At 46.5% G+C, this 11,368-nt stretch overlaps 1 protein-coding gene and 2 non-coding genes across 3 annotated transcripts; all 3 read right to left on the minus strand.

The window, feature by feature from the left end:
• Positions 1–601: 601 nt before the first annotated feature.
• On the minus strand, positions 602–5,337 carry LOC114064215 (40S ribosomal protein SA). Its single transcript, XM_027897058.1, has 7 exons — positions 5,247–5,337; positions 4,831–4,998; positions 3,740–3,858; positions 2,243–2,488; positions 1,227–1,355; positions 837–1,005; positions 602–743 (listed from the first exon to the last, which is right to left on the minus strand). Exons 2-7 carry the CDS (start codon positions 4,961–4,963, stop codon positions 649–651), a joined length of 891 nt encoding a protein of 296 aa, XP_027752859.1. The 5' UTR covers positions 4,964–4,998; positions 5,247–5,337; the 3' UTR covers positions 602–648.
• On the minus strand, positions 1,909–2,067 carry LOC114064231. The gene has a single exon (XR_003572713.1). It is a non-coding gene; the product is annotated as a small nucleolar RNA SNORA62/SNORA6 family (small nucleolar RNA).
• LOC114064232 lies at positions 2,971–3,128 on the minus strand. Its single transcript, XR_003572714.1, has one exon. It is a non-coding gene; the product is annotated as a small nucleolar RNA SNORA62/SNORA6 family (small nucleolar RNA).
• Positions 5,338–11,368: the final 6,031 nt, after the last annotated feature.

Raw genomic sequence — 11,368 nt, forward strand, 5'->3', positions numbered from 1 at the left:
GTTAAAGCAGACAAAATAATGCGGAGTGTTTTTCCTGAAGATTACTGCAGTATTTTTGAGAAAGGAACTGGCAATACTGATGCCAGAAGCTGCGGTTTCAGCAAGGGAGCAGCTCCCACTCAAGGACTCTCCTCTCCACATTGTGCAGTCAGGCGACCTCCCACACCCAGTCACCAGAACCTTCCTTACCCTGTTAACTTGTGAAACCCCAGGCAGAACAATAAAAACACCCTGCTTGGGTGGGTCCCAGCTTCACCCACCCGGGGGGCAGGGAGTGCTGGAAGAACCTCCACCCCTCATCACCTCCCCTCCGGGCCCACAGCAAAGCCACCCTAGTTGGACTCCTGCTTGCCAACAGGGAGCTGCCACATCACTGGGGGCGTGGAGCCAGGCAAGGCGGGAAATATGAAACCTGCCCCATCCCCGGCGCTGTGTTCTGTCAGGCAAGCAGGCAGGAGGGACAGCCCAGCCCACTGCTGCAAGCAGTGACAGAACCCACAAACCCCCAGCTCCTCTGAACAGACTCCTGGCTGAGGACTGTGCCCCACAATACCCACACACATTATCAGACAAGTTTACAAAAGCAGTACCAGGCACAGTGTATAGTAAACCAGGCTTTATTTCTCTCACAGTACAGTGGGGCTGAAGTTAAGACCACTCTGTGGCAGTGCCAACCCACTCAGTAGCCTGGGCCGTGGGAGCTGCTGACCAGTCCTCAGTGGCAGGCTGGGCACTCCAGTCCTCTGCAACCACAAAGACAACAACACTTTAATGCACCCCAGCTCTTCCCACTCACAAAACATCCCCCCCTTCCCACAGACACCCCTCAAACTGACCTGTGGGGAACTGCTGGATGGGCACAGATGGGACCTGCACTCCCTCAGACCAGTCTGCAACCTCAGGCTGAGGAGGAGCAGTGAATTCAGGTGCTGGGGCTGTCCATTCGGTCTGGAACTCCTCCTTTGTGACTGCTTTCTCGGCAGCAGCCTGCTCCTCCTTTTCAATCTGCAATGGAAGAGCCCAGCCTGAGTCTCCCAGGAACGTATCACCGCACTTGCTATCACACAGCAGACAGCAGGCATTAACAGGCAATACAATCAACCAACCATCACATTAAAGTGTCAAGTGCAATTATTATTTTAGCAAAACAGCAGGCACACAGGACAACAGGGGCAGAGCACAGGCAAAATATCTCAGAGACACACTTCCTGCCATGGGGCTCCTACCTCCTCAGGATCTCTGTAGAAGTACAAATCAGGCATGACTTCCCATGGGTGCTCGCGGGAGATGGTGCCACGCATGCGCAGGACCTCCCGAGCCAGCATCCACCACATCAGACCCACTGAGTGGGCTCCCTGCAACAGAAGGACGTAGATTTGAGTTTCTGCAAAGATAAACTTTTGAAGAAAGAGCAAAAGACTTATTTGTACCCAATCGAAGGTTCTTGTGCGGGGAGAGAAAGAAATTACCTGCCAATACCTAGACTTGAATACTTAGATACAAGAAAAAGGGCAACTTTTCACATTCCCAGTGACACTTTCAGGTCTCAGCAGGAATTGCAGTGCACGTCAGTCACCAACATCTGAGTTTGCTGTATGCAATGTAGCCCAAGGTAAGTCTCTTGCTATGGAATTTCATACTGGTCACTACCCCATGTGAATCTCGTCCAAAAGACATGGATTATGCTCATCACATATGCTAGAATGAAGAAACTGTAAACATGACAAAATAAGCAAAGCTTACCCACATGCTCAGATGTGGCTTCTATTAGTTTTGGTGATGACATCTAGACATAGCTTAAAGAAGCTTCTCATTTTCCTAGACTTTACCTTTCAGGTGATTTCTGGCAAGGTAAGGTTTCAGAGCAGCTCCTTCATTGGTTCACTTTATCTTTCATTCATATTCATAATCTGTGGCAAGAATAACTATCAAACTCCACTCATTGGGCCACAAAGACCCTCATGGCGTCAGCGAAATATCTTGCCAGGTTACTATAGCACACGTCCTACACTTGAGAGTTCCTTGGCCAGAAACCAGCCTCAGCTCCAAGCTCCAACTGTGTGCAGTTAGTTTATCTCCTCCTCCCCACCCACCTGCCAGTTTGCAAGAGGCAATTATTAGCTTGTTCCCCTGGGAGACACACGAGATACAAGCCAAGTCTCCCTTGCAGAAAGCCTCCATCTTGCAAACACAGGGCATGCTCTGGAAGAAGCTGCTTGGAATGCTACAACAAAGCCATTACCTTGTTATTGCAGGGAATAGCAATATCCACATAGCGCAGCGGGGAGTCGGTGTTGCACAGCGCAATGGTGGGGATGTTGACGTAAGACGCCTCTGTGAGGGGCTGATGGTCAGCCCGGGGGTCCGTGACAACCAGGAGTCGTGGCTCACGGAAAGCTGCCTGGATCTGATTGGTGAAGGTACCGGGGGTGAAACGCCCAGCAATAGGAGTAGCCCCGGTGGCAGCAGCAAATTTCAGAACAGCACGCTGCAAAATGGAGCACAGCAACGGTGAAGCTGGAAAACCGCATTTCAACTAACTCACCCAGGCACTGCCAGTGAACATGCACAGAATTTAACTGAACTGCTTGTTTCAGCTCCTGTGAAATCAGGGCTCACCATCTCAGAAGGAGACAGAAATGTTTCTGAGAATAGCTACGCTATGAGTTTAAAACATCATATCCACCAGCAAAGCAGGAAGTCAGGATACAGAAAACACCTCTCTCTTCCACTAAAGTTATTTGCAAGCCCTACTCCAAATTCTCATAATGAAATCATGAAAGGGGGACAAAACAAACAGCGTATTACAAAAGCAAGCCAATTTTCTTCTGTTATTTCTACATCCTCTCATTATCTAGTAGCGTAACTTCAGGACCTACAGAAAAAGCTTAATAGTAAATACATGCAAACGGTGTGTCCACTAAAATTGCAGCTGGCAGTTCTTACTCACAACAGTTTTCAACTTCTCAGGCATGTGGCAGGGCCTACTATCAAACTCCAATCCTAGAGGGAGCCCCTCTCCTGGCGTTAGCGAAAACCCTGCCACTCATTGCTGTCGCACACCTCCGACACTTGAGAGCTCATCGGCCAGAAACTGACCTCAGCATCAAGCTTTAACAGTGTGCATGTCAACCCCCAGGAACCCAGGCCTCTCCTTCATTAGTCCACCCGGTGCCACTCACAATCTCCCTGAGTGTTTGAGGCCTCAACTCCATCACTCCAAAGAAACTAATCTCATAAACTCCAGTGATTAGTAAGTTTTATTTAAAGGCTGTTATTATCTTCTGCAAGAAAATCTTTTTGCTGTAATTCTAGAGACAAAAATTACCAATATACCAGTTACTGTATCTTGCTCAGTAACAAAGGAAATTATTTCTTTGAAAACTCTTCTATCACACCCTTACTATCCCCAAAAAATCGGAGATAATGACTCACAGTGGGGGGAAGGGAACAGCAGGGGACTGGCCACTAATACACCAGAAAATCCAAAAGGAAGTTCCCAAAGGAAGACAGAGAAGACAAACAAGTTATCAAACACTCTGAAACTACAGAAATGGGGAGTGGGTTTCAAGTGACCTGTTTTAAACTACAAATGCAACACAAGAAACATGTTTTAAACTGTTCCTAAAGTTAAAGCTGGTGTTACTTTATAACCAAGCTCCCACTGGCAGGTGATGATGCACGACAAGACAGTCCTGCTCCTAAGACTGAAGGCCTCATGATTAACAAATGCCCGTACCTGTCCAGTATTCCTAGAGGAAATGACGCTCACGTCAGCTGGGTTCTCAATGGCAACAATGGCACGAGCTGCCAGGAGGAGCTTTTCCCAGGTTCTCTTCAGATTGATGATGTAAATACCTATTGGTGACAGAACGCTTTAAAGCCACTAGCAAACACGAGATCCTAAAACAGGACAGCACTCTTCCGCCAATAAACCTGTCACGTGGCTATGGTTATTCCAAAATTCATGGAAACACAGAATCAAGGCTGGAAGATACCTTTAGGATCATCCAGTCCAACCACCAACACAGCACCAGATCCAGACACCTTTAACACCTCCTGGGATGGTGACACCTCCACCTATTCCAATGCCTGACTACCCTAATTTTCTCCCTAGTGAAATATGAATCTCCCCCGTCTCCGTTTAAAGTAATTTTCCCCAGTCCTCTCACTGCTGGCATGGTAGAAGAGACTGGCCCCCACCTGCCTACGACCTCCTTTCAGGTAGTTGTAGAGAGCAATGAGGTTACCCTGAGCCTCCTTTTTTTGAGACCAGCTCCCTCAACCCTTCCTCTTCAAACATGCTCTCTAGTCCTTTCACGATGTTGCCTTTTCCTGGACATGCTCCAGCACCTTAATGTTCTCTTTAAAGCGAAAGCATTCTAGTCTAATTCTAATTAAAGCTATTCCAAGGAATAGCTCCCCTATGGGTTTAGTGTAGCACACTTCCAGCACCTAGCACCTATCAGCAAGAACCCAAACCTGGTAGGAGCTTCAGTCTTTTCACAGAGGGCAGCTCTGATTGAGGAACAATGCAAACAAGTAGAAATCACTACTGAGACACTAAAACCATTTTGTTAATATAGTCAAGACCTAGCAGAACTGCTCCAATCCAGCTGCGATTGATTTACCAAGCTCCAATATGAAGATAAGCAAAAACTAGAGGCTCAAAAATCCGTATTTCATTCTACTTCTTTGAGTTAGTACGGTTTTATCAGCAAAGACGTCTGTTCCTTTCAGATCATGAAGAAACCACGCTAGAGTGCTCAAACACTAGTACTTTCCCGTGTCATGCCCACAAGAACCCAGCTGCCCATCCCGTGGGTTTACCATCGCTCTTCCTTTTGTAGATGTATTGCTCCATCTGGAAGTCGAGGTTGGTGCCTCCCAGGTGGGTCCCGGCAGCGAGGAATTTGAGGACATCCTCCTCCTTCATCTGCAGGACATCGAGGCCTCCGGACATTGTGGGGTTTCCCTCTGGAAGCAACGACAGGGAACCTGCGGGCGGAGGGACCGGGCTCAGCGTGGCGGGGACGCGCCACGAGGACCGGCCGCCCGCGCCGCCATCTTGGGCCGCCTCCCCCCACCCTGCACCCAGCAGGCCTCGGCCTTCCCCGCGGCTCGGCCAGGCCCGGCCCGGCCGCCGGCACCGCGCAGGGGCGCGAAGAGACCCCCGGTGTTACCAGCTGGCGGGGAAGGACGCGCCCCGCGCCGCCCCCGCGCCCTGCGCGGCGGCCCCGACTCACACTGACAACGCCGTGTGGAGGCCCGGGAGGCGCGGAACCGAGAGGAAGAGGCGGCCTCCCCGACGTCTATATATAACCTCGCCAGCCAATGAGGAGCGTGAGGGGCGGGGCTCCGCGGGGAGGGGGCGTGTCCAGCGAGGTACGGGCTCCCACGGCCCTTCCCGGCGCGGACACCGGAACGGGCTGCCCGGGGAGGTGCTGGAGTCACTGTCCCTCCAGGTGTCTAAGAAAAGACTGGATGTGGCACTTCACGCGTGGTTTAAGTTGACGTGGTGTTCAGTCAAAGGTTGGACTCGGTGGGAGGTCTTCTCCTACCCAATTGATTCCGTGATCCCTTGATTCTGGACACCCCCAGTTTCCCTCCCTGCTGGGGCACTGCTCTGGCATCATGTGGGAGAGCTTGTTCTGCCAAGAGTGTCCACAAAAAGAGGTTAAATTGGCACTGAGCTTACATATCCTGTTCTGCAGTGGACATTCATGCGGTACTTGCCCTCATGGGGTTTTTTGTTGTGTTTTGGGGTTTTATTTGTTTGCTTTTAAGAAGCAACAGGAAGGGATGAGATTTAAGGATCGTCATCATCTTTCTCCTCTTCTTTGTCCTATTCTGGAAGCAGGCACAAGCCTAAGAGTGGAAAAAAGAAAAGTAGTGATATTTACTTTGTTATGCTTGCTGTTGTCCAGATCTGGATACATTTCTGGACAAATTTCTGGACTATGCAAACACTATTGCCAGTGCCTTCTGCTAATAGTAACTCACCTTCACATCTCTTTAGTAACAGTTTTCTCTCCCCTGTTTTAACCTAGTTTAACCACAGCAGTGTGACTGGACATGGACTCTCCTGAGAGCCCGTTTGCGATGCCTCCACACTGAGTTGCTCTGGAGAACATTTTTTAAGTAGCAGGTTACAATGCCATCTGGCATATGTTCTTCACCTTCTGGAAAATGGGACCTTGTCATGTTTTGGTGAGGGGCCACTGCCAGACACTTCCCAACATTTCCACGAAACTTCACCTTGCAGGGCAGGAGCTGGCACTCTGTTCTTCTTTTCTGCATGCTTGTTAGATGATGTTAATTAGCAAGATTACCAGATCAGGTTTAGGATATTTTTTTAAAGAGTAGTTCAGGCATTTGTCACATGGTGGTGACAAAGTAGGTAAAACGAAATTCAGCGACTTGCTAGTGAGCTCTCATCGGGAGCATGAACTATTATTGACAGTTCATAGACATCTGTGGCACTTTGACAAGTGCAGTGAGGACAGTGACAGCTGACCTGATGGGGCTATGTACAACATGTGTCTCTCCTAACAAGAGCACAGTGTGAATATTAGCTTGGGGGGGAAGAGGAGAGGTGGTGGTGATGTTAGCATGGTTTGTTCAATGAATTTAGTCTGTAGAGTTCTTCTGCACAATCAAAATCCAACTGTATTAAAAGTGTATTTCAACGTAGCGATTGGAAGTTACGTAATAAATATTGCAGTAAGTACAGTGTTATGAAAAGAGTGCCACTGGTAAGCATTCTAGACTCCTCTGGCATCTCTAATATTTCATTTATTTCTTCCTGTTACACTTTGGGGACTGTCTGGTAGACCATGAGCCCCATAGCCCATGAGACAGCTTGGAAAAGTCATGATAAAGCTTGACAGTAAAGTATTTCTAATTATTTCCTGAAGTAACCTGAAAACTTGCTCTATTTTTCCACTGTATGCTGAGACTTTTTAAAATAAATCTCTGTTACAAATGGACATGCCCCTCAGGTAGAAGTGTATCTATCTTACCGTGTGTTTTAGATCTGGTATCTCTGGTCTAAAGTTCACATTGAAATCTATTACACAATTACATACAGAGTTTGGCAGACATTGCTTTTTATAAGCTGAGTTAGATTCAAGATATTCCTTATCTGAGAGAAACTCCTTACAGTTTAATCACCTTATCTGATCACAAAGATATTGAAGCTGATATTAAATATGAATGTGAGGGACAGATATATTTCTACTTCTTTTGTGCAATCTGTGGCCACGCCCATGGCTGGGGCTGTTCCTGTTTGGCTGGTTTTGACTCTGCAGTCAGTACCAGCATGGTGGTGGCACCCTGGAGCACGCCCTGCATAGGGTCTTTGGGCTGGAGCCCGGAATGCTCCAGGGAAGGCTGAGGGCCGTCCCTGGGAACAGGGATTTGTAGCATGCAAACCCACAGAAAGGGGCTTTTAGCCACTGGTCCTCCTGCAGTGCCAAGGAGACTCAGGGCCTACAAGTACAGAGAGAAGCGTGATGAAGTTACCACCAGTCTTTGGGTGATGCCTTGAGAACCTTGAGCAGGTTCCTGGGGTAGTTCAAAGCCACAGAAACAGCATCTCTCCAACAGCCAACCCAGACTGCAGGAGAGAGCAGCAGCCCTTGCCAGAAGCCTATGATTAGGGGTGTGTAACAGAACCCCCCAGTGGTGGGACAGAGGGCTCCTCACAGGGCTGTAATGGGGCATTCTGTGCTCCCAGAACAGGTCCTGCAATGAACAGGTTGAATTGTGTGTCTTGGGAAGAGTCTCAGGCAGAAAGCTCTTTCAGCAGTATCTTCCCCACCAAACATGCCCCTGGGTGTCACCCAAGAGATGGTGTGGCACCCCTGGAGCTGGACTCTCCAGAAGAGAAAGGAGAACTGTGAAGATTAACCCACCTCTGGTGAAACTGCACATTACCGTGCTTCCCTGTAAACTCCATCTTGGCTTGTTTAAAAGGTTTGTTATTACTTCTTACATGTTTTGAGAAAACATACTTTAACAAGTCTATTCCCTTCTTATTTCTCGTTCTACAGAGAAATAAAAGTTGCCTAACACCTGTTACAAAACTTTCAGAGGTCTCATTTTAACCTCTTACTGGGGTTTTGTCATTTTTACTAGAATTCCTTAATGCATTATGATAAAAATGCGTGAAGCATTTTACAGTCATAAAATTGGAAATTAAGAAACAGTGCAATGTAGAAAATCAGCTTGCTATTTTGAAACAAGAAGCAAAGCCAGATGGGATAAGCATATTCAAGAGCTCTGCATGGAGTTTGTAGAACTACATGTAGAATATTTACACGTGTATGTGTGTGTCTGTGTGAGATGAGGAATGCCTTCTGCTTAGTTCTGGTGTCAGTGATTATGCAGGGCACATAATACATTAAAAATTTAAAAAGCAAGCAAAGTGTTCGCCTATTTTATATGTGAAAGGGAGATCCATAACTCAATGTTTTGCAATGACGGTGCCTTTAAACTTGAAGACTTTCCAACCCTCTACCGTCCCAAGAGGGTTAGGGAGCTTGTCTGATATCTCTTCTCACAGCTGGGGCAGCTGTCAGCAGCACGAACAGGTGGTTCTCCAAGACAGCAGGAGAGCTCTCGGGAGCCCTGTATTTAAAGCAGGCACTGTCCCAGCCCATACCTAAATTGTTATCAGGTACCTGCACAAGTAGTTCAGATCCAGCTGACACAAGGCTGCACGTCAGGACTGTCTCACAAGTCTGTTACACGCAGATAACTCTCCACAAAAGTTGTTCCATGTGAGAATGTATCATCTAAGCAATATCTGAAAAGAGGTTTGGGATCTTCACATGCAGAAGATACACATCTCAGTATCAACAACATCAATGTTTTGCTGAGCACAACATGCCTGCTACTGAATCCTGGGACCCTAATGTGACAGCAAAAGGAGATCCCAGCAATCCATCGTCACCATGTATTGTGCCTTGCAGGAGACGATTTCTCATCCCCTGCTGAGATCAGACTGTCTCAGTAACAAAGACCTGGTTGCTTGGAGATTGAAAACAGTCTCTTCCCAGAAAGATTAAAACCCCACCACCCTAAAGGCAGGTATTTCACCAGCTTGTATGGAGATCCAATTTCCATCTGTCTTTACACACAGCAGGCAGGCAAAGGAAGCTGTGCAAAAGACAAGGTTTCCCATTGCTATTTGTTTTTTCCATTTAAGTAAAGCAATTTAGGTTGTACTAGCACAGCCTGTGCATATTATATACCATAGAAGAAGAGAACATTCATTGCCTTGTATGGGCTCTGAAGAGACGCAACAGACCTGTTCTCTTGGGAAACTCCTTTTGCCTTCTTAAGCCTCTCTTCCATCCCATTCCTTTCACGATTGATTGGTTTGGAGTTTGGTGGTTTGTTGGTTTGTTTGTTTTATAAAAACACTGAAAAGAAGACATCATTCATTTTGGCAACCAGTGTTTAATAAAACATATAATACACTTTCTCACATAAATATTTTATACAGACACATAAGCACTCACAATACTTAAAGCCATGCAATGTTCCAAGGTTCCAGCTCTGTTTAAAACAGTGCAAGGGAAAAAAAAAATCATCACACAGGAAGAATGCAAACATGAAGTTTTTAAAGCATAATCAGACTATTTCTCGTGTCCTTACAACTCACTTAAATACAGCCTGCCTCAACTTGTTAGCCAGTTGTGTTCCTACGCCACAGCTGCAGGGGCAAGCAGAGACAATGCACATTCACTAAAGAGTGTATTGTCAGCATCAGAGGTGATCCAAGAGGGATTCAACTGGGATCCTGCCATACATAGAAGGGATCACACCATTTCTGGAATCCAAGCTAAGATGGCTTTGGAAATGATTATCTGATACGATTGTTAGTGTTAAATTGATGGCACCATGCAGATAGGTGATTAAGCACCTGTGCCCAGATCTTTTATTTAATTTACTTGGCATTTAGGTTGTACAGTGACTATTTGTTGTTAAGTAGAGGCACTAAACTCCAAGGGCAGTATATCTAAACTTTGAGTCTGCACTCTTTTTTTTGCCTTGACTTGCTATAGCTATCAAAAAGTAACTTCAATAAATCACTTTAGAAACAGAAAGTGAAGAGGGGAAAAGGGTGAAGGATAGTAAGGATCAGAGCCGAGAAATAATATTGTGCTTGCCTATGTGATAAAGCTTTCAAAAAAGAGTGAAGCAGAACTTCAGGCTTTCCCTTTCCCCATAAAAGACATGACAAAAAAAAATAAAGAAAAACAAGCAACAAACTTGCACTGCAGAATTCATTCTCCCCAGCTCACAGGTAGGTAAGGTTTTGGATTTGCAGCACCAACAGTAGACGAAACACAGTGCAGTTTAGATTCACTGTTTCTTATACTCAAAGGAGCTCAGGCTAATTTACAAGTCTAAAGCACATAGTTTTTCACTCTCCTCCAACATCAAAGCATCACCTCATTTCTCTACAAAGGGGAATGGAAGAACTTTCCCAAAGAAAAAGCAAACACTGCTTTAGGCCTGAATCCAGGTTTAAGACAAACAGTAGACTTTAAAACACTGTACGTGGGAGTAAATTCTCTAGTTCTTCCTTTGTTATTTGACCAGGCAGGAGTACGGTGCACAAAAGCCAACAAAACGTTCCAATTTCAGGTTTCTAATGAGGATGTTACCTAATTCCAGCTTTATCATCTGGCATTCCTTGGATCACTTGACTCATTTTTAAGAGCTTCAGTTTCTGTCTGCACAGGCTGCATACTGCTTTGCCATTGCTAAATCAGGAACTAAAATACGTGCAAAGCCCCTTGAAAGTGACCCCACACATCGCCCTCGACTACCACTGCCCAGGTGATCAACAGATCCAACTCACATACCAGATTTAGAAAGTCCCAGCTAAATTCAGGCTTCCAGCACAATGTTGTTTTGATCCCATGCATAGGGCAATAAAAGACAAATGAGGTAACTTGTGTAACTGCCACCTTATTCCGCCAGGTCAGCAATCCTAGCCTTGGTTCTCCAGCTCTTTGTGCCAGTAGTGCCCAGGATAACAAACAAGCAGGATGAGCAGTTACCACGGTTTCACGCAGTCTCACAAGTTCAGGTCACTAAGGGTAGGAGGGACAGCAAAAGGAAGGATTTGATAAATAATGTGCCACATGAGGTAATCTGACAGGTTGTCAATCACAGCGTGGAATGATTCGATGCAGTGCTCTATTATCAACACATAGACATGTGCACACGGGATCCACCACCACCATTCTTGGAGACTCCTGCACTGTGTAGCGCCAGTGTCCCCTCACAGATGGGCTGAGACTGAAAACAGGCAACACCTTGCAAGCCTCCAGCCTGTCCCCTTACACTT

Source organism: Empidonax traillii, unplaced genomic scaffold (genome assembly GCF_003031625.1).
Source record: "Empidonax traillii isolate 1590-97213 ecotype Southwest subspecies unplaced genomic scaffold, ASM303162v1 scaffold527:size1067160, whole genome shotgun sequence".
NCBI lineage: Eukaryota > Metazoa > Chordata > Aves > Passeriformes > Tyrannidae > Empidonax > Empidonax traillii.

Coding starts and splice junctions, on each gene's coding strand:
- LOC114064215 (XM_027897058.1), bottom strand. CDS start 4,963: ATGTCCGGAGGCCTCGATGTCCTGCAGATGAAGGAGGAGGATGTCCTC. Junction 3,859..4,830: donor CTACAAAAGGAAGAGCGATG/GTAAACCCACGG, acceptor TGTCACCAATAG/GTATTTACATCATCAATCTG. Junction 1,006..1,226: donor TCTACAGAGATCCTGAGGAG/GTAGGAGCCCCA, acceptor CTTCCATTGCAG/ATTGAAAAGGAGGAGCAGGC.